Source organism: Ictalurus punctatus, chromosome 23 (assembly GCF_001660625.3).
Source record: "Ictalurus punctatus breed USDA103 chromosome 23, Coco_2.0, whole genome shotgun sequence".
In the NCBI taxonomy this organism is placed as follows: domain Eukaryota; kingdom Metazoa; phylum Chordata; class Actinopteri; order Siluriformes; family Ictaluridae; genus Ictalurus; species Ictalurus punctatus.
Window position 1 is genome coordinate 7737780 of NC_030438.2, and position 22765 is coordinate 7760544.

At 35.7% G+C, this 22765-nt stretch overlaps 3 protein-coding genes across 6 annotated transcripts in view; 1 reads left to right on the plus strand and 2 right to left on the minus strand.

Moving 5' to 3' along the window:
* mcmdc2 (minichromosome maintenance domain containing 2) overlaps positions 1 to 13868 on the plus strand; it is a 30383-nt gene extending 16515 nt beyond the window's left edge. Inside the window, exon 15 of the mRNA XM_017453425.3 lies at positions 13608 to 13868. The gene's annotated coding sequence lies outside the window, so the exon portion shown is untranslated. The remainder of the gene's footprint in view (positions 1 to 13607) is intronic.
* ppp1r42 (protein phosphatase 1, regulatory subunit 42) lies at positions 70 to 7084 on the minus strand. Of its 2 annotated transcripts, none has more exons than XM_017453419.3 (9): positions 6959 to 7083; positions 6015 to 6171; positions 5766 to 5932; positions 5487 to 5625; positions 4837 to 4953; positions 3172 to 3289; positions 2810 to 2941; positions 2426 to 2564; positions 70 to 964 (listed from the first exon to the last, which is right to left on the minus strand). In XM_017453419.3, exons 2-9 carry the CDS (start codon positions 6144 to 6146, stop codon positions 946 to 948), a joined length of 963 nt encoding a protein of 320 aa, XP_017308908.1. In that variant the 5' UTR covers positions 6147 to 6171; positions 6959 to 7083; the 3' UTR covers positions 70 to 945. The 2 variants fall into 2 exon arrangements, with proteins under 2 accessions (XP_017308908.1, XP_017308909.1); XM_017453420.3 differs by lacking the exon at positions 70 to 964 and adding an exon at positions 1640 to 2088 and having other exon boundaries at positions 6959 to 7084.
* Positions 13869 to 14996: 1128 nt separating the features above from the next.
* On the minus strand, positions 14997 to 20481 carry cops5 (COP9 signalosome subunit 5). 3 transcript variants are annotated; one of them, XM_017453867.2, is made up of 9 exons: positions 20393 to 20481; positions 20054 to 20258; positions 19171 to 19405; positions 17726 to 17854; positions 17079 to 17144; positions 16763 to 16848; positions 16408 to 16519; positions 15645 to 15793; positions 14997 to 15223 (listed from the first exon to the last, which is right to left on the minus strand). In XM_017453867.2, exons 2-9 carry the CDS (start codon positions 20188 to 20190, stop codon positions 15133 to 15135), a joined length of 1005 nt encoding a protein of 334 aa, XP_017309356.1. In that variant the 5' UTR covers positions 20191 to 20258; positions 20393 to 20481; the 3' UTR covers positions 14997 to 15132. The 3 variants fall into 3 exon arrangements, with proteins under 3 accessions (XP_017309356.1, XP_017309355.1, XP_017309354.1); XM_017453866.3 differs by having other exon boundaries at positions 20350 to 20451; XM_017453865.3 differs by having other exon boundaries at positions 20054 to 20450.
* Between the last annotated feature and the right edge of the window lie 2284 nt (positions 20482 to 22765).

The following is a 22765-nucleotide window of genomic DNA, read 5'->3' on the forward strand; positions in this document are numbered from 1 at the left end:
ATGGGGTTTATTGCAGGGTGCAGTGACCAAATGAAAGGCATCTGATCGCCGTGTATTCATCTTTATTGTACAGTCAATATATTTATTGTAACCTTCATTATTTGAATGATAACAAAATGGCTCCACATAAAAGTAAAACTTTTGATTCACATATTTGACATATTTCACTCTTAATTTTTTTTTGTTTAATGTGTTGCACGTTACAAAAAAAATAGATTCAAGAGGAATATAGTTATCATTTAGCATTTTAAGGTTTGTACAGAGTTACAAAGGAACAATGTGTTTAGCAAATTTTACAAGGTTGTAAAAAAATGGCAATAATAATGTAAAACAAATAATATAAGAACAAATTTTTGAATATTACGACAGAAAACTCTAAAATGGCTGTCAATGTTGAATGTACAAGTGTACGTATGTCAATTAGAGACACAAAGCACAGATTAAAGAATGAAGAATATATTTTAATGCAAACACTGACTCATACTGTAAATAACAGGAAGTCCTGATATTCAACAAATAGTACACTCATTAAAATAAAATACATTTAAAAACACCCCAAACAAGGCCTTTAGATAAAGCTCATTGGAATCTGATAAAAACAGAAATTCCTACAGGCATCATTTGATCAAATAGCTGCTAATAAACTGATCGAATACAGAGGCAGTGTGTGAGCGCATAGAGCGAAATGTGTCTCAGAGTGCTTGCTGACAGTGTGTTACAGCTCTGAAAGTGGCATTCTGACATTATGACAGACAATTACTGTGGACTTGATCTTTTTGTGAGCGCTCAGATCCATTCCACATGCCCTCGTGATGAACTGTCTGTGTGCGGGGTACAGGCCATGGGAAAAGTCTAAGAGGTCCGCAGAGTTTCTTCTAGAGGATGGTCAGACAGCCATGTGACTCTGAACTTTCGTCTGTTGAATATCTGTAATTATTCCTGCGCTCAGGGGGTCTTCGTGATTCTTCATAGTCATGTGAACAACAAATATAGATAGTCATTATACATAGTTTATGCATGTTAAATAAAAGCACTCTCTGTAATATGAAGACAGAAATATTTGATAGACAATGAAATAAAGTCAATTAAATAATTTGGTTGAAATATATGAATAATTTTTCTCAGAACATAATAAAAAAATTTAACTTTAACTTAACATTCAGGCAGATTTTTATTAGTTCAATACATTCAAGGCTACTTTACAGTTTCTATACTATCCATAATATTATACACTCTCAAAAATAAATATACTTTTCCTTGGCACTGGGGTAGCACCAACAAGGGTACATCATTGTACCTTATGATTCTTTTACTTGGGATGTGGTGTTCTAGCTTTTAAAGTAAATCAGTGGTCCTTCAAGTCCAATTTTTATACTGTAAATAATTTTTAAGAGTATAAAGATACATAGGCTACTAAAGGTACAAAAGGTGTACCATCATCACAGTGACAAGAAAAAGTGCAGTTTATTGCCTTAATTTCTGAGTGTAAACGGAACAACAATTATTTATTAAATACATGTAATTATGGACATAAACAACTGGTTATTAAGATTATTGTTACTCAGCATTAGTTACTCTCCATAAAATATATCCATTTTTACATTGAATAAAGAATACAATCTATGTCTATGTAATGATTAAATTTCTTTTCTCTAAATGTGTTTTATAATGCATTTTTTTCTATTATTTTGGCAGTTGAGTGATCGATATTCCATTTTAATATATCTATCACACCTGCTAGTCAGGCATGGTGAAGTCGATCACATCCCTTATCTGATTTCTATGAAGCTTGGCAGCACATCTTCTCAAACTATTGGACATGCAGTAGCAAGGGTGTGATACTCCTATCCTTCGCCCATAATGGGGATGCAGTCACTAAATCATTGGAGGATGGCAAGAAAAAATGGCACGTGGTCCTAAACCTGAATTTGTGGGCAAGCCGGTCCAAATCAACACTCTTGTGCACCTCTGGGAATAGTGCTTAAGTGGGTATGCTCTCAGGGGAGCGGGTAGTTTTTCCAAAGTTAAACTGTAGCTCGTGACCTTACATACAGCAACAAAGTGAAGCAATCGATATCCTAAGACTAGCTGTAGAAGAGAAAGTTGTTTATTTGCATGGAGTGTTAAAAATATGAAATGTAACTTGACAAATAGCAGGTCATTTATCAACCTAGGGGAGAGGAAGGAAGCGGTCTGCTAAATGGAGCATGTTTACGTTGATATTGTTTATACACATTTTTTAAGTACACTTCAAAATTTAGCTGAAAATATAAACAGACTGTATAAGATACAATATATATATATATATATATATATATATATATATATATATATATATATATATATATATATATATATATATATATATATATATATATGTGACATTTTGTTAGGAATTAAGAGGTATTGCTGATGCTGTTCATACCTTACGCCTCCGCAATCTGTCCGCACTGGGCCTGACCTCATTTTCATGGTGGGTCTCCCAAACCAGAGCGGCTTCCTCTTCCCCGGAAAGCCAGCAGAGTTATAAGCAATGGGATGTTGAGGGCCCAAGTGAAAGTCAGCTGGAATGAAAACAGAGTGAGGCACATCTTGTCAAGATACCAATACACACGACACAGAGGGGACCTGAGTGTGTTTAGCTACATGCTGATGACATGTAAGAACACCAATCGTACCGCATATGTTTAATACTAATTAGAAAAATGTTTGAGAACAGAGCACACATATTTCACCCAAATATTTCAAATGCTACACACTGTATTTCAATGTACAGTCATAAACGAGTAAAGAATTCTAATGTCCATACCAGAAAAGGGATATGTGATTTGTCCTGTCGTGATTCTACCATCTGTTATTTTCTTCTTGGTGTCTTTTGAGGCTTTCCAGTTGATTAAGAACTGCCTAGACAACTCAGGTATCTCCTTCTCATCGAGTTCCACTATATATTAGAAATAAATATGATTTACAAGTATTGTGCCAAAAAATACACATAGATGATTGTTTCATATCACGTATGAGCAACAACAACAGTCAGGTTAAGAGAACTCTGAAGTGTGAAATGGTTTCGCAGCAATACAATACCGTGAAAGTGTTTGGACGATTAAAAAAATGACTACATACTCTATCATTGCATAAACAAATCATTATTTTGAGGTTCTATGCCCTTACCCAGGCATTTGCAAACAGTTATAAGTCTGTCTCTGTATTTGGGTTTAAGACAGACTGGATTTCCATGCAAATTCATCCGATGCAGTTGAGGCCATTGGCAAAACACCGTCTCCAATTCCTGAAAAGTGAACACTGAGTTTATATTTTGTTATTGTCTCCAATTTAGCAAAACATTAGACTAAGATTTAATTCAGGTGGAGACAGCACCAAATCTGCACAATACTGGTTCACAAAATCAGCATTAAAACCCTTTAGTTAACAGTTTTAGGTGCTTAAGAAAATAAAGGTGTAAACAAGACACCGGCTTGCTTTAATAAATACTGTCAGTCAGACTAACAAGTTCCCTGGGGCAATAGCCCTCAAGCATGTTGCCCACGGAGTATGTTTATCTAAAGACACATTAATCCAACGTGGAAATATGAATACTCTCTGGACACACTCTGATTGTTCGTTGCCTTCCTGTCTCAACCAAAGTGCTTCCACTTTTCAGTCCGCATGCAATCAAGTCTAGCGGGACCCCAGCGAGCAGCGCGCTCTCAGGATTTGATAAATGATCGTGTCAGGGCCGTCACTCAGAGGGCTTGGCTAGGAACTGCCCAGCACCAAATTGCTCTCCCATGCCGTATGAGTGCTGAATGCACCTCTGACTCGGGTCTTCTCCAGATCCACAGTGTACTAATGATGGCCAGTTATGAACCTGTATTTGACCAGCACTTCGATTCCCCATCCGCGCCCGTCTGGCCACGCGCCACTAACAGCCTCTGCAGATTCCCATTTGTCACTCGGCTGACTGCTTGTCATAATCTCTTTTAAAAATCCATAATGTTTCCTCTGAATTCCCACTGAACTGTGGAAAGCGGGAATCGATCCTTTGGGCCCTGTCTATTCCGAATCAATACTGGCCAAGGGGTTGTATAAATTAAAGGAGATATCTGCTAAACATGAAAGCTTCCTTTGACACATGTATCACAATTATCTCAAGTACTGCCTCCAAGGCCTGGCCTGAAGTGCCTACACCGCTATACTATAAGGTTTTTGCGTTCATTCCACATTCCTACAGCAGTCTATCAGCTTGTATATGCCAAATGGTCTCAAAAATGGATTCTCTAAAAAAAATACATAAACAAAATAACAATAATAATAATAATAATAAATAATAATAATAATAATAATAATAATAATAATAATAATAATAATAATAATAAATTTAGGTTACATATCATCCTTACTAGGGCCTCTTACAAGAGGAAACTAAATTTGCAAAGTTATTCTCTCATACAAATCTGGACTTAGAGTGTCAAATGTGTGATGTGGAATAAAATAAGTCTAGTGAGGAAGGAGGAAAACTTGCGCTTGTTTAAGCTGTCAGCAAAGGTGGTCTCTGGAGACCTAACTCACTGATTTGCTGAATAATTTGAACCCTGTGTAAGTCTGTAGACTGGGAACTGCTGAGACAATTTGCAGGATTAGTTTTTAGTACCCCATTTCATATAATTTCATATGTACTATTGGATACTATCAAATAAACAATAAAACAGGATACTAAATGCAATCTTATTGAGTCTTTGGCATGTAATGCACAATTTTATACTAAACGAGCGCATTCTGTTCTGTCAGTTTAGAAATAAGCATGAAATACGGAAAAAAAATGCAATGCAATGTTACCTGTATGTCCTCTAACTGGTTGTCTGCAGCATATAAATGTGTCAGTTTGTTAAGAACGGCCAGATCCAGTATCTCATCAATGTTGTTGTTGTTAATATTCAAAACACATAATGATGCCTGTAAAGAACATGAAGTTAGAATGAGCTTCTTTAGATAATAAGCTTGAAAATAACTTCACAGGTAATTAATGAATGAATATGCAATACTACTACATGGGAGGCTTTTTGGAGGAAAATCTGCTGCATTTAACCTCACAGCAATTCTGTTCATTATCAAAATAAACAAAATTTGTACATTTGCAGTTTGTTTACTGAAGACCAAGGCTGTAAACAGTTCTCATAGAAGTTAGTGGCTACAGAGAGCTCTTTTAATTACGTTACACAAAAACGGCTTTAATACGAATCTGGCCCATGTTTTGGCTTTGGTTTTGCTGCAGAAAAAATCATATATATATATATATATATATATATATATATATATATATATATATATATATATATATATATATAGATAGATAGATAGATAGATAGATAGATAGATAGATAGATACAGATACACAAAGAAAGGTTCTCATGTTCCCGGCATCCTTAACACAGAAGGAGAGTCCAGGTCTCCAGTGTGTAGGTATCGTTCAGCCTTGAGCTTCTCACCGACAGGCTGTGAACAGTACGAGGGTCAAAGAGCAGCTTCTCTCCTGGTGGGAGTCTCTGGCCTTCGATGTGCAGCTCCTTCAGCTCTCTCAATTGCTCCAAACCCTCGACCAGCGTAATGCAGTTGCCCCCTAGAAACCTGCCAAAAATAAACATCGGATCGCTGGTTAACTGGAAATAAGCTGCACAGACTCTCAGTGCCTTTTAGTATAAATGCACAGCATAAATTTTTTTTCCCACCGCATTGTATAATACAGAAGGTTTAAGCAATACACTTACAATTTGGAGAGCTTCTGCAAACATGACAAGTTCTCGATGTGAGTGATCTTGTTGTTCTGCATGTACAAGTGTGTGAGATTGGAAGCAAAATTCAGGTTGCGAATGTGTGTAATTTGATTGTCATACAAGTATAGGACTTTGAGGTTTCTGCACATGGAAAGGTCATCCTGTGAAAAGACAGAAAATGAGATGGGAAAAAAAAACAAACAAACCCACACTGAATTATTTAGGGTATACGTGAAAACTTACAATAACATCGATGTTCCTGTTTGAAAAGTTGAGATGTGTTAATTTCTTGAGATAATGCTGGATTGAGAAATTTCTTTTGGTTTTAAGGCGATTGTTAGATCTGGCAATCAGATCTACAGTCAGGCGAACCATGGCAGATGGGAGTTTTAGTGTGTTTCTGAAAAATAAGGTGGTTATGAGATAAACAGCACAAATGTGGATTAAAAGAAGACTGAAAATCTAAACATATATTTTACTTATGGTTAGAATAAACATTAGTTATTATGTTATTGGTTCATTATTTTAAAAAAAAAGTATAATAATACAAGCATTCATTTATGTAGTAACATTACTTATTACACAAGTACTATCATACTTATATAATCAGTGCCATAGTGTGTTGACCCCGGAATCACTGTCGGGCTAAAAAGCAGCTGAAAGGCCAAAGGTGAATTAAACACTTGCTCTGAATGTGACCTGACCTAACATTATACAGAAGGCAGCTCTATACTCTGCATAAAGAAAAACTAGCTCAATTCCCTTGTGTTTTGCATTATTATTATATCGCTGTGACCCTGGGACATCTGCCTGCTGTGTCTTTTTCACTGTGTGTAGGTCAGAAAAGCTGTGAAAAGACCATAGTTCTTTGCACAAACTTCCAGTGACTCTTCAGCAACGGGCTAAAAGCTGCTCTGTCTCCAGAATGTGATTTGTCAAGCCAGAGAAATAGGTGGATAATATCTATCCATCACAGTGTGACAGCATGTCTCTGCTACACTTGATCTTAGAGTATGAAGGTTATAAAGAGACGCCCTGTGAAAGCAATAGAAATGTTTCCCTTTTGGTACTCGTTGATAAAACCCTTGAGGCATGAGATAGAAATTTTAGTTAACAACTAATACAGAAATAAAAAGAGATGAAACTGCCAGGTTATCTATCTACACAGTGTCAGGAAAGAGGTTTACCTCGATCTTTAATTCGCCGTTTGTATAAGCAGAACGGATACTTAATAATAACACCACAAATCCTTTAGGTGTTAGCTCATTTTCACCCAGACCGAACCGCGTTGTTTACGGAAGTGAGAGCTGTTGTTGCCAAGGATACGCAACCCCAAGCGAGGCTACAGCACTGCGCGCATGAGCGCTTCACGTTCACAGTGCAGACGATTAAGACATTTTAAACTTTTAAACAACTTTTAAATATTCACGCATAATTGTATAATATGATAATTAAAATACATTTTTCACGTGATTCATTTATTTTCATGTGATAATTTTGTTTCATGTGACTCCCCAGGATTCATTTATTTCAACTTGATTCACATGTGATCTTCTGCCATATGATTCATTTCTCTCATGATTCTTTTTCATGTTTTCTTTTCCACATGATTCATTTTCACATGTGATTTTCCGCCATATGATTCATTTATTATCACATGATTCATTTTCACATGTGATTTTATGCCATATGATTCAATTTTTCCCCACATGATTCATTTTCACATGTGATTTTCCCCCATATGATACATTTATTCTCACAAGATTCATTTCATGTTTTATTTTCCACATTATTTATTTATTTTCACATCATTCATCTTTTCACATGTATGAAGATTTTCTCACATGAATCATTCTTTTTCCACGTGATCACATATTGTTCACATAATGTCATGTGTTTACTCTGGTTCACATTCTGGAGTAATTTCAATGCAGATCATGGTGATCACACATTGTTCACATAATCACATCTGAAAAACACAGTGCACTTCACTAATATTGGCACCCTTGGTAAATATGACAAAAGAAGGCTGTGAAAAATTGTCTTTATTGTTTAACCTTTTGAATTTTTGTTTAAAAAATTCACAAAAATATTCTGCTCTCATGGATATCAAACAATTGCAAACATAACACAGGTTTATAAAAAAAAATTCTTTGTTAAATATAGGTGTGCAACAATTATTGGCACCCTTTAAGTCAATACTTTGTGCTACCTCCCTTTGCCAAGAGCTGTTCTCTGAGTCTTCTCCTATAATGCTTGATGAGGTTGGGGAATACATGGCAAGGGATCTGAGACCGTTCATCCATACAGAATCTCTCCAGATCCTTCAAATTTCAAGGTCCATGCTGGTGGACTCTCCTCTTCAGTTCACCCCACAGGTTTTCGATGGAGTTCCAGTCAGGGGACTGGGGTGGCCATGGCAAGACCTTGATTTTGTGGTCAGTAAACCATTTTTGTGTTGATTGTGACGTATGTTTTGGATCATTGTCCTGCTGGAAGATCCAACAATGGCCCATTCGAAGCTTTCTGGCAGAAGAAGTCAGGTTTTCATTTAATATCTGTTGATACTTGATAGAGTCCATGATGCCATGTATCTTAACAAAATGTCCAGGTCCTCTGGCAAAAAAACAGCCCCAAAACATTAAAGAGCCACCTCCATATTTAACCGTGGTCATGAGGTACTTTTCCATATGGTTAGCTCTCTATGTGTGCCAAACCACCTCTGGTGTTTATTGCCAAAAAGCTCTATTTTGGTTTCATCTGACCATAGAACCCAATCCCACTTGAAGTTCCAGTAGTGTCTGACAAACTGAAGAGTTTGTTTTTGGATGAGAGTAGAGGATTTTTTTCTTGAAACCCTTCCAAACAATTTGTGGTGATGTAGGTGACTTCGGATTGTAGTTTTGACCCCAAGACGCAGCTAACTTCTGCAGTTCTCCAGCTGTGATCCTTGGAGATTTTTTTATCCACTCAAACCGTCCTCTTCACAGTGCGTTGAGACGATATAGACACACGTCCAATTCCAGATTGATTCATAACATCTCCACTTGAGTGGAACTTCTTAATTATTGCCCTGATGGTGGTAATGGGCATTTTCAATGCTTGTGCTATTTTGTTATATCCACTTCCCATTGTGTGAATCTCAACAATCTTTTGCCGCACATCACAGCTATATTCCTTGCTCTTACCCATTGTTATGAATGACTAAGGCAATTTGGCCTATGTGTTACCTCATATTTATACCTCTGTGAAACAGGAAGTCATGGTTGAACAATTTCCTGTTCCTAGTCACCCAAGTGTACTAAAATAAATTAAAATATCAGTGAGAATATACTTCAAATATATTTTTCTCACATTTATTCATAGGGATGCCAATAATTGTTGTACAACCATATTTAACAAATTATTATTTTTTTTGATAAACCTGTGTTATGTTTGCAATTGTTTGAAATGTTTGAGTATTTTTGTGAATTTTTTTTTAAACAAAAGATCAAAAGGTTAAACAATAAAGACACTTTTTCACAGCCTTCTTTGCTCATATTTACCAAGGATGCCAATATCAGTGGAGGGCACTGTATAATCATGTGAAATGTATGTGATTTTTTTTTTTTTTTCCATAAGCAGAAGTAAAAGCACTTTTGTATTAAAATATCAGTTAGATGAAAGATGGCTTTATTTATACTTGCTTTTAAGTTTGTGAGCTTTAGATTATACTCCCTCAATTAGGTTTTATCACTACAGTATGATGACCCTACATAATAATAATAATAATAATAATAATAATAATAATAATAATAATAATAATAATAATCAACTCCCCTGGCTGGGCTGTGTGTTTCCAGACCCCACCTTGAAAATGATGGTTTTAATAAACTGGATAAAATACAGATTAGAAGCTGTTTACACACTTAATATTTCACAACAGAATAACTGATGCGCATGTAGCTTATTTCATCCAAAGCACCAACATATCATCAGGAATTTCAGTGTTGATATCTAGTAACATCCGAATTCTTACAGTTGTTATGACTAAATACATTAAGGTAATGGGATCTATAACAAAGAGAAATGTTCACAAGGAAAATGTGGATGGATTGCACGGTTGGGCAGAAATGAACTGATTCAGTGCATTAGATTATTGCTTCAGTCAATATTAGAGGTATGAAAACAAACCATTTCCTGTACATTTAAAGTCTCATTATTTTAGCACATGCACTTATATGGTTGGCCATTACAACGTATTTGGCTGCTATATAAGAGGCAAATTATTCCCCGAAAATATTATGGCTGTTTTACATGTTGGTTTTCAAGTGAAATCAGGCAGTGTTTATTTTTAGAATAACTGAGTTTTCATTTCAGACTGAGACCTCAGTTTCAGGGGCGTGCAGGCCGTATACCTGAAGCTAATGATATATAGCAGTGCAGAAGGATTTGAATACAACTGTCACAAAAGTGGGGAAAAACAAGAGAGATGTGTGTTAGAACAGGAATGTATGTTTTAATGAAGGAGAAAACACTACATTGATTCAGTTATACAATTTGAAAGTGAAGTCGAGAGCCAGAATAGAAAAAAACTAAAATAAATAAAGAAAACAATAGCAACAACAATAAAAAAAAATCATTTTTTATTCTACTTTTTTCACTTTCACCCATTCTCCCTGTCTTATGAGCTCTCCTTTTCTTCTTTCTTTTTCTTTCTGTCTAGATTTTCCTCTATTTTTCCATCTCTTGTCCTTCCTTATTTCTCCTTTTTATCATTTTTAAATCAAACTTCTTTCCCCATTTTCTCCCTGTTTATTTCTCTTTCCTTCCCATCTCATTTTTGTTTACTGTCTTTTGTCTTGTTCTCCTTCTCTTTAAAATACCCTTTTCTTAATACTATATTCTTTCTCTTCTTTCTTTCATACTTTCTTTATCTTTCTTGTTTTCCTACAATTTTCCATCGTTATTCACCCTCTGTGCTCTTCATTTTTTTATTTCTCTTTTCTCAGTCCTTCGACCGTTCTTCATTTCGTTTATTTCTCTTCTCCCTCTCTTTCCCTATTCTCTCTCTCCCACTCTTTCGCTCTGCCTTTTTCTTCATACTCTTCAATATCATTTTCTGTCTTTTGTACTTTCTCTTTATTTATTCATTTCTTTTTTTGTCTTGTTTCCCTGCTGTTTTCCCCATATTTATTCACCCTTTGTTCCCCCGCTATCTTTTTGTTTTTGTCTACTTTTATTTCTCCTTTTGTATGTTCTTTAGAAATATTTTTCTTTTCCTTTCCTTCTCTCCTTCTCCCAACCTCTCTCCCTCACTCTTATCTCTTACTATTTTTTCTCTCTCTTGTCTTTCTTCCATACATTTCCGTTTTCTTTACTCCACACTTTATTATTTCTTATTCTCTTTCTTGTTTTGCCTCTAATCATCTTTATTTTGAGCTCTTCCTCCTTTTTTATTTCTCTCTGTCAGGTTTTTTTTTTTATCAATCTTTGTTTTATTTCCTTTCCTTCTCCCCTCCCCTTTCTCTCTCTCGCTTTCTCTCTCTCAATCTCATCCCCCACTCTTTTCTCTTTCATGTTACCTTTTTTCTTCATGCTCTTTCCTGTCTCATCATTTTGTCTTTCTTCTACACTGTATTTGTCTTTCTCTCATTTCTCTTCTTCTATTATTCCATCTTTCTTCACAACCTCTCATTTGAGCTCTTCCTTCTCCTTTTATTTCTCCTTTTGTTCTTTAACTGTTTTGTGCCATTTGGTCCCACCATTTCCTCACTGTTCCTTTCTCTCTCTCTCTCTTCTTTTACTCTCCCTTGCTCTTTATAATCTTTCTTTAATCTACTATTTCTTACTGTACATCTTTTTCTTTCTCTCTCATTTCCCTCTATTTTTCTGTCTTTACCTTCTCCGTGTCTCCTTATAACTGTTCTTTATCCAACTTTATTCCATTTACTTTACTTCTCTCTCTTTCCCCATTTCCTCCCTTTTTATTTCTCCCCCTCAGTTCCATTCCCCCTCACTCATCTCCTACTCTGTTCTCTTCCGCATTACCGTTTTTCTTCAGACTCTTTCCTGTCTGGTCATCACATCTTCTGACTTCATCTCTCCTTCTGTTATTACTTCTCTCTCTCTCTCTCTCTCTCTCTCTCTCTCTCTCTCTCTCTCTCTCTCTCCCTTTGAGTCCTTCCGTATCATTTATTTTCTTTCTTTCTCTCCTCTCTCTCTCACACACCTTCCACTCTTCTCTCATCTCTCCCTTTTTCTTCATACTCTTTCCTCTCCCTCATTCTTTCTATAGTCCACTTTTTCTTATTTTTTCCTCTCTCTCATTCGCTCTCTCTCTCATCTCCCTTTTGTTTTGCACGCTTCCACCTCCTTCTTGTCGGTTTTGTCAGTCCTTGTTTCATCTACTTCCCTTCTCCCTCTCTTTCCTCATTTTCTCGCTGTTTATTTCTCTGACTCCCCATTTTGCGCTCTCTCTCTCTGGGTTGTAGTAAGCTCAGATTGCATTCTTTAATAATGCGTATCATTCCTAATGGTAACGTTGGGGGAGTGGATGCAGTGACCCGTGGTTTGTTATATAACGTTGGGGAATGAGCTTCCTGAGCCTGAGTGACTCGCCACCATTTATGCATGCAGAACGCTTGGCCAGGAGGAAATGGAGCTCCTCGGCTGGCCGCAGTTCTCCCCCTCCTCTCTTTTCAGGCGGTCCTCCAGGGCAGCCAGCGTGTTTCAGCCCCTTTACAACCAACACTGGCTGAGAATATTCTGAGCTCCAAAGTAAACATCGGTGCTACCAAATATCTGAGGACCTACACAAGGTCATTTGTCCTAAAGGCGCCCGTCTAATAGGAACCCGGTGATATATAGCCATTCTTAATTAGTTATACTTATCACCCTGATGTGCTTTCTGAGTTTCTTTTTTTTTTAAACAGGCATTTCCCCCTGCCTATTTATTATTATTAAGTTTTCTTTGAATCCCACAAATGAAGTAGAATTCCACTGTAATTTAAGGAGGCCTTCGTTAATGCAAAGCACGCCATAAATGCGGCTAATACAGGCCACTCTGCGGATGTCAATTTGTAAAACGTAAAATGTAATACGCTTTGCTCTGGGCTCCTCTTCATTTTGAATTCTTTTTTTTTCTCTTTAAGTGAAGCATAAAAATACTCATGTGGTGATGATCACAAGCCTCATTTGTGATTCCAATGTGGAATTAGTAGGATTATTTTCAGTAGCTGATTTGGATTAATTTTTTAAAAGTATAATAGGTAAGATTTCAAACAAAGTCTTGCTATAGATGTTATTTAAAAAAAAAAAAACACAAAAAAAAAACACACACATTGCCTAATCACAAAGTGCAGCGGTGTAAAGTTTCAAAGCAATTTGTAAGCTATGAAGCTGTCTGTACTCTCTGTTACACGTTTGATCAGGTATAATGAAGTTAGTTTCTGATCTATGATGTGATTCCCTTCTCACGATCAACCCTTTAAAATGAAATTATAACAGGCATAATGCAATAGCTATGAGTGTGACGTTATGCCATGATAAAGATATCGGAAATAGTTACAGTTGAGGTCAAAAGTTTATATATGCCTTACAGAATTTGCAAAATGTTAATAATAATAATAATAATAATAATAATAATAATAATAATAACAGCATTTGGAAAACTGCAGTTATTATTTGGTTTAAAGATCTTTTTTTTTCATTTAGTACCACCCTTCAGAAGCTACATAAGATATTTATATGTTTTCCAGAAGACAAAATAGTAACAATTTACAGTTCTTAGTGTATCCTGTTGCCTTCTTGAGCGTCAGTGAATGCTTGCACCTTTTTGTAATTGTGTATGAAAAGCTGGATCTCCACATCATATAGCTGTTGTTGGAAAGGAGCTCAAATATGCAGATGTTGGAAAAGCAAAGAATGTGCAGGATCTGAAGGATTTTTCTGAAGAACAGTGCTCAGGACAAACAAGGGACACATGAAGAACGATCACAAAACATAAAAACAGTCGTCGATCATCCAGGTAACGACACACAGTATTAAGAATCAAGTGTGTGTAAACTTGTGAACTTGTTCCTTTGTGTAAATTCAGTTATTATTATGTCTTTTGGACTAGATGTAAAACATCTGTTATGTGAAATAACTTATTCAGGGCAGGACTAAATAAAAAAAATGCAATTTTTTATGGTACCGCTTTATTTTTTGCACATATAAGGTATATGTAAACTTATGACCACAACTGTACATTATTATTAGTTAGTGATATGAATATTTCACTATATTCACTATATTTTCACTATTTATTAATTATTTATTCGTTGATTTTTGAAAATGTGCAGTAAGTCCTTTGAAATTCATCAGGTGAAAATCTGATGAAACTTTTTGTCCCATTTTAAAAATATTATCGTATTTTCCTCTATAGAAATCATTTAATACTCCTTATTATTGTAACCGTATATGAAAGTCTTAAGTTTTCATTGAGATAGCATCAGGATATAAGAAAAACACAAGATGTATGAATAACATTACATTATTTTTAAAAGTAACTGTGCATATATAAGCATGTGACCTACGTTACGATGTTAAGAACGAAAAAAAGAAAAAAAATCATTAGCCGAGAACGGTGCCAGATCTGTTGTCTGTAAGAAACTACAGGATGTCGGGAGTGTCTGCAGAGACAGAGAGCAGACTCGGAGGCTGAATGGACGCAGTGTGTCGAGCTTCTGTTTCTGTGATGCATCACTGACGCACCATAGACGTCCAGCTCGACCTCCTGAAGGATTGTGTATAGCGTGTGAAGACAACCTGCTCAGATCTGTCCTGGCCGAGACATTTTCTGCAACCCGGCTTGTGTTTACCTTTGGGCCAACGCTGCCGTCGAGTTTGTTATTCCATTATGTAATGCTATGACTGGTGAGAACCTAAATGACAGCTCGATTGGTTTTGTTGCGAGCCAGTGTATTCATGTTCTTTGTTAAAGTGTTAAAATCACACTCTGAGGACGTACAGTCCTGCCAGCGCCAGAGAACCGTACAGGAGCGTGGAACGGGTCAGTGCTCTGTTTCAGTGAACCTAATAGAAAAATGTATTACTTCAAATGATGTCTTTATCCAAATGTTAAAGTGTGGGAAAAAATCATATGTGCTGGTCAAATCGAAGAATTTAGACGATGACTTGTTTCCTGACATTGTTCATGTTTTAACTACAAGAAGACACAACCGAAATATAAAAGAAAAGAACTTAGACATTAATTATATTTATTCATCATCATCTATTAACAAGTGAAAACATTAAGATCAGAGAGCCTGGAAAGCCATTGCCGAGCATACACAACATCACACATATTTAAGGCCTTTTTCTCTCTCTCTCTCTACTTTCAGTTGGCGGACGTGTTCACTTGATTGAAGAGCTTATCTTTGATGACTTGGGACATCAAGCCGTGGATCGCTTCAATGGTTGTTTTGCAGCTGAGAGTGAAATACAAGAGTTTTAGATTGAATCCTGTTCAATCAATCAAAGATGTTAACGATGATATTTTAGAGTTGTGTTCGAATCACCAAAAGAGGCAAAAGCACCAAACCACAACATTATGTTTCTCAGGTTCAACACACTTTAGCCCCAAGGATTTATTATGTCCTTTTTGCAGAGGGTTTAATATTAAGTCTAGCTTTGAATCATTAAGAGAAAAAAGTCAGAATCTTGACAATGAGCTCTGATGATAACAAACCAATGGAAAAATAAGACCTTCAAGCATAAAGCATTAGGCTAAGCCTTAGGTCGGATCAAAGAACGCTGTATGTCTTGTACACATATGTCCTTGAAACCATGGTTTAGTTTTTTTTTTTTAAATTATTAATAAGATGTCTCCCCTAAGATTCATCACCTTACCTGTCTCGTGTGGCCTTGGCCAGTTTGTCCTCAGACTTCCTGTCGTGGGTGTCCAAGCCAAGCATAAAGCTTCCGCGACCCAGCTGAGCCTCGGCTTGCTCCAGCTTCTCGGACAGATCGAACACCTGCCCCGTCGTGTAGTCCGCATTCTGAACACATCACAGCGCCCGTTAAGCAGACTGCACTGTCATATATAACTTCCCCACAACACTAACTCTCTGACAACACACCTTTTCAAGAAATCAACAAAAAAATCTGCGTCTTTGCATATTTTTTGCCTCGTCACTGTGAATTTGCCGAGGGTGAGGCGGTATGCTTCGTGCGCAAAAAAAAAAAAAAAAGTCTCAAAGCCGCAGTCAGTCACAGCACTGACAAAAGTTTTCTCCAGAGGAGCAAGCGGCTTTTGACAACTAGTCAATGTATCTTTGTTCAGCAGCTCAAGCGTCGGCTCTTTACGCCGTTAAGTAAAGCTCAACGCGAAACCGTCGGAGCCAACGATGTCAGCTCAATTTAGGCTCAGATTTTCAATAGAGAAGAAAATAAACCATCTAGAAACAGAGCAGCATCTAAATACATCACTCAAGAGCATGCTCTCTCTCTCAATAAAGGCTTGTATAAATCTTATAAGTTTCCATGTCATTTAAATACTACAACTGAGATATATATATATATATATATATATATATATATATATATATATAAATAAAATACTATATATTTATAATATAATATATAAAATGTGAAAGAGAAGAATGATACTCACAGTAAGTAGACTTGATGAACTCAAAGTGTTAACCCAGTATTTATTCCAGAGAAGCTCAAGGAGTTTACGGTCCAGAGAGGACTTAAAATAAGTCACTTCTAGCGCATAGTACCTAATTAAAATTAAAATAAATAAATAAACAAATAAATAAATATCAAATAAATATTTATTTCACCAAATCTAATTCAAGAACTATTCACTTGTATGGTGGTGAAATAGAAACTTTCGAGATTTTGAATATGAATAAATAATTAACAAATATTTGAAATATTACATGCGGTTCAGATGAACTAATACTAATGTGTAGAAAACTTTAGAAATAATTCACAATTATTTAAAATAAATAAAAACATACTGTTTGCAGTGCACACCAAAGTCTTCAATTTTATTAAGAGGTATGGTCTGGTACTCTGAAGGCCCCTCATCTGGAGGTTTGTAGCCCTTGTATTGGAAGACAAACACAATTAGAAATATTGTATTTTATTTAGACTTTTATGAACTTGTTTTTAATTAAGTGTCCTTTACAAAAAAAATTCTATTGTTTATAGCCAATGCACACAAGTATGACAGAAATAACCAGTGAATTAAGAAATGTCATATACAGTAATGTACAATATTATGACAAATCAGTGGTTGTTTTTTTTTCCTGTCAGAAAATATATTCATAATACCTTTGGATATGTTCTAAACGCTCCAAGATTGACTTTCCCTGCAGATATGGTACGTGTAGGATCGATCTGTCAGGACGACACAACGTGAGAAGAAAAACCATTTCAGTAAGTCATCAACATCTGATTCATACTGTAAAGCAGACCGAGCAGAGTCGCCCGATACAACTGAATAATTAAGTTATGAGCCGAATTCCTAATTATGATTTTTGTCCACTCTGCAATCCCCCTGATGTGTAAATAACGTACTGTATACTGTTACAAAAGCAACAGCCATTAATCAGTCGCCACTACCAACGTCACTCAGGCTATTTGTATCCCAGGGTCGGTCATGGATCACTGCCACTGCTCCGGTGAAACGGTGTTTTGTTTTTGCTCCACCCCTCGTGTGTGTGTGCGTGTGTGTGTATGTATGTATGTATGTATGTATGTATGTATGTGTGTGTGTGTGTGTGTGTGTATGTATGTATGTGTACATTTTATATATATATATATATATATATATATATATATATATATATATATATATATATATATATATATATATATAAAATATGTATATGTGTATATATAGAGATGCGAATGAGATCAGGACAAAGAGGAGCGGAAAAATGAGCACAGAGCTGAAATATTTTTCTATAATATTTTACCACCACTGCCACAAAGGGCTCCTGGAACTGTTGATTGAGCATCTGAGTGCTGACGTCGATCCCCGATAGCCAGCAGCCGTAACCGGGGTGACTGTGGTACCATCCGATGGCATTCTCCAACCGTCCCACCTGAAAAATATATTGCAGCTGATACTGGTGCACCTGTGCTTGTTTACACATTAGACTTTAAGAATGACCTCTAACAAAACGTATTTTGTTGCGATTACATATAAAAATGCAAAATAAATCTAAATAATTTAGTATTTTAGCATCTTCAAAGCAGACATGCTTTTTGCCTAGAATTTCCAGAAATGTATTCTTGGCATTTTCTTAACCGATTTATTGAGGAATTTCCCTGAGATGCTTTTTAAACAGCATTAAAGGAGTTCCCACCGACGCTGCACACTTATGGGCTGGTTTTCGGAATGTTTCGCTCCGAGTCGTCCCTTAAAAAAAAAAAAATTCTAAATAAAATGTTAGTTTTCTAATGAAAGAAATGAATACGTTGGCACGATTATAGTTTTGTCTACAACATAGATTTCACACATTTAATCATACACCTTCAGATAAAAAGGGTTTTAAGATCATGAGAAACGTTTCAGCTGAGTGTCCACAAACTTTTGACTGGTAGTGTATAGTCTTCAGCATACTGAATCAGTTTTGAGTTCTGGGGTTGCGACAGTCAGTAAGTTTACATGGACAACAATAATCCGATATTAACCCGATTAAGACGATACTCAGATTAAGAAACTTGCATGTAAACACGTACACACACGGCAGCGCTCAACCGTTTGACAGCAAACAAGAGAGCACGTCTGCGTCCCAAACCACGTACTTACCTACTATATAGTAGGAGAAATACATGTGTCTCGGCTGCTATACAATAGGTAAGAACACAGTTTGGGACGCAGCCCGTGGCTTCAAGCAGTCGTCTATTAGCACGTACAGCATGACAAATAATTAACTGCACTTGAAGCTTTCGTGAAATTAAAAAGAAAAACAACCAAAACTGTATACGGTACCATAACGAAGACTAACTGTATGTCAATACGTGAAATTCTGGAGGGAACGTCGGACGGCGTGGCGTGGGGACGTAATGATGCGTGCCGTTACTAGATCTGTGTTCTATAACATGTAAAACAGGAACATGAAAGGACTATTCTAAAAGTGACACATGTAAACACCTTAATCAGAATATTGTCTTATTCAGAATAAGGTCAATAACTAGATTACTACTGTCCATGTAAACGTAGTCAGTGTCACGCTTTTTCCGCAAACAAGAAATAAACCTGACTTGCATCTGTCAGGCTTCGAACAACAGATGTGTTGCACAGAGATGTTTATTCGGAGTAGATTACAGAGCTCTGTGTGTATGATGATGATGATGATGATGATTATGATGATGATGATGATGATTTGTAGAGTGATGAGATGAGTTGCTCTACCTGTTTGGCATTCTCTATATAAGCAGCCATGTACTCGTAAGCAGCAGCCTGGGCATTCACCCTGGTCTCGGTGCCTTCCACAGGCAGAGCGAAGCTGTCCATGATCATCATGGTCTCTCCGTCCACCTTCCCCAGCATAAGCCCCATCACCTCCAGGTTTCCACCGGAGCGTGCGTGCATCACCATCTTCAGCAGGGCCAGCGCTGAGATCTTGCAGTATTTAAAGTAATGATGGCTACCAAATTAAAAAATAATAATAATAAAAATCAGTACTTTTTAATGCAGATCAAAATATGGCACAGGAATAAAACTTAGCAAATTTGTCAAGCATGACGTTTGATGATACAGCATTTTTAAACATACAGAGGAGATAAACAAACAAACAAACAAAAAACACACGCGATAAAGAATTTGTTTCTCTCGGAATAAAAAGAAAGAAGATGATCACACCTAGTATGCGAAGATTTCCTTCATTATCATAGGCAACCTTCACAAAATGGTCAAACAGTGTACATATTTGCTCTAATAAGTGATATGACCAAAGGTTTGTCGACAGCTATACAAAGATAATAAATACTTTATATTTAAATGAATAATATATTAATCATTAATATATAATAAATGCAATTTCTCATCATGCAAGTTCCATTGAGGCAGTAACCATTAAGTTTCATGTCTAATCAGTATATTAATTAATTCTAATTCATTCTCTTTATTCTGGACTATAATAATAATAGACTCAGTATGATTGAACGTGCTGTTTGTTTGTTTGTTTATTTATTTATTTATTTAAATGAATAGTGCTGTAAACAAACTGCATCATGGAGCACAGAAACAAGCCTGACCCTGACATCTAGCACATCCTTATCCACGCTTACTCAACTCTTTTGTCCAAGGTTTGGCTGCGAGGATTTCCTGCTGTTGTTTTTTGTCATATTTGTAGATTTCGTCGATGCTCTGAACTTCTTGGATGCTGTTCGACAGCTCCCAGGTCTTCCCAGCGATACTGCTCCCGGCCATAGCTAGCTTACAGCTTTACGCTAACGTTAAAGCTAACCGCTAGTCTCCGAATACAGCTTTCTGTGTAGCTGTGTATAATTATAAAACACACAAAATGATAAGAAATAAGTCATAGAACTGGTATGAAACTGACTAACTGGTCTGCAAAAGTGGCATTACCTTTATAATTATAGCATTTATATAATCTAAGACTTTAGCTTACTAGCTTGCTAATAGCGCCTGCTGCTTCTGCTTCTTCTTCTACGGAAAATGGCAGTTCTAATGAAGGTTGCCAGATACCACTATTAACCCCCAGATTGTACATTAGATATTCGCAGATATGCGGAAATTAAAGGACCGTCTCTAAAGTTACATACGACATTGTTATACACGTTTCAAACTTCAATAGCATTTGAAGGGAATGACTTACAGTCATATAACCAACTGTAAAGTGTTCATCTAGGAGTTAGGTATGATGCACACCTTTTAGATTTCTGATATTTAATAAAATAAACTATTAAATCACATTTAAATTTGACATGTTTTTCATTGCTGAATAGGCCCATACACAAAATATACCATAATTTAAAGTTCAATAGCATTTGAAGGGAGTGATGTACAGTCACACATCCAACTGTAAAGTGTTCACCTAGGTGTCAGGTATGACGCACACCTTTTAGATTTCTGATAATTAACCCTACAATGCATGAACCAAAAAACCTTCACGAATGCAAAAAATGAACACTTTTCAAAAATGAACACTTTACAGTTGGTTATATGACTGTAAGTCATTCCCTTCAAATTCTATTGACTTTTAAGTAATGGTATATTTTGTGCATGGGCCCATTCTCTAGTGAAATTCATATCAAATTTACATATGATTTAATAGCTTATTTTAATAAATATCAAAAATCTAAAAGGTGTGCATCATACCTGACACCTAGGTGAACACTTTACAGTTGGATGTGTGACTGTACATCACTCCTTTCAAATGCTATTGAACTTTAAATTATGGTATATTTTGTGTATGGGCTTATTCAGTAATGAAATACATGTCAAATTGAAATGTGATTTAATAATTTATTTTATTAAATATCAGAAATCTAAAAAGTGTGCATCATACCTGACACCCAGATGAACACTTTACAGTTGGTTGTGTGACTGTACATCATTCCCTCCAAATGCTATTGAGCTTTAAATTATGGTATATTTTATGTATGAGCCCATGCAGTAATAAAATACATGGCAATTTTTTTTATATATATGATTTAATAGCTTATTTTAATAAATATCACAAATCTAAAAGGTGTGCATCCTTGCTGACACCCAGATGAGCACTTTACAGTTGGTTATATGACTGTAAGTGATTCCCTTCAAATGCTATTGAACTTAGAATGGTGTTTAACAATGTCGTATGGAACTTTAGAGACGGTCCCTTAATTTCCTCACAAAAATATCGAACGTTCAACGTCAAACCAACTTTGACAGTTAATAATAATAATAATAATAATAATAATAATCGCAATAATAGCCATCAATATCATTATATCATATTTAGCTAATTTTCTACAACATCAGCTCTGACAATAGTTTCTATAGTAACAGCTCATTCACAGGGACCTATAAAAAAAAAAACATACAAATAAAAGGATGACGTAAAAGCAGGAAATATCGCAAACTGCTCGTTTTTCTGTTCTAGCGGGGAATTTAACCCGAAATGGCAACCTTTAAAGCAACCTGGTGGTGTATATAGCGTCCCCTATCAGCCATGAGTGAATAATTTCTGCATTATATAAATAAATAAGTCTTTAAAAAGCACTAATTGTTTAAAATGTAAAACATTGGATTGTCATTTGCTCTCTTTAATCAAAAAGGAAAGGTTGATTTTTATGTATTATTGTTTAAATACTGCTATAGTTATTTGTTTATTAATACTGTTACTAGTATAATAAGAATAAGAATAATAGTATAATAATACTAATACCACACGAAAGAACACACGTGTATGTATGTATGCATGCAACGTAGCACACATAGGAAAGTTGACATTGATCAAATGAACTTTAGCAAAAGGAAAAAAATAACAGTGCAGGGGTGTATTAATGTGTATGTTTGATATAGTATTATTATTATTATTATTATTATTATTATTATTATTATTATATAAGTACTTATATAATAACAACAACAACAAAACAACAACAACAACAACAACAATAATAATAATAATACATATTATTTATATCATATATGAATAACTTTTTAATTCGTTAAGTTCACATGGTTAACCAGAACAGTTTAACAGACGAGTTTAAACCTTTGTGTATATAATTATTTACCAGTTTTATTTATTTTGGTCAAAGTGCCCTCTAGTGGTGGAAATGTGAAACTGTGAAATTACTTTAAATAATAAACACAAACACCTCATTTTTTCTATTAAAGCGAGATTATAGTTAGATGGAAGATAAACAATCATATGAATACATAAATTATACCACCTGATGTGTACAAAGAAACATTTTTTTAAAGCAAAGAAAGAACCTGCTAGCAGTTAGCATTAAACCGTCGTACTTCATTACCCATGATCCTTTGAGAG

Coding starts and splice junctions, on each gene's coding strand:
- ppp1r42 (XM_017453419.3), bottom strand. CDS start 6,146: ATGGTTCGCCTGACTGTAGATCTGATTGCCAGATCTAACAATCGCCTT. Junction 5,626..5,765: donor TTGCAGAAGCTCTCCAAATT/GTAAGTGTATTG, acceptor TATTTTTGGCAG/GTTTCTAGGGGGCAACTGCA. Junction 4,954..5,486: donor GTACTGTTCACAGCCTGTCG/GTGAGAAGCTCA, acceptor TGTTCTTTACAG/GCATCATTATGTGTTTTGAA.
- cops5 (XM_017453867.2), bottom strand. CDS start 20,190: ATGGCCGGGAGCAGTATCGCTGGGAAGACCTGGGAGCTGTCGAACAGC. Junction 16,849..17,078: donor CGTTTAGAACATATCCAAAG/GTATTATGAATA, acceptor TTCCAATACAAG/GGCTACAAACCTCCAGATGA. Junction 15,794..16,407: donor GTTCATCAAGTCTACTTACT/GTGAGTATCATT, acceptor TGATGTGTTCAG/AATGCGGACTACACGACGGG.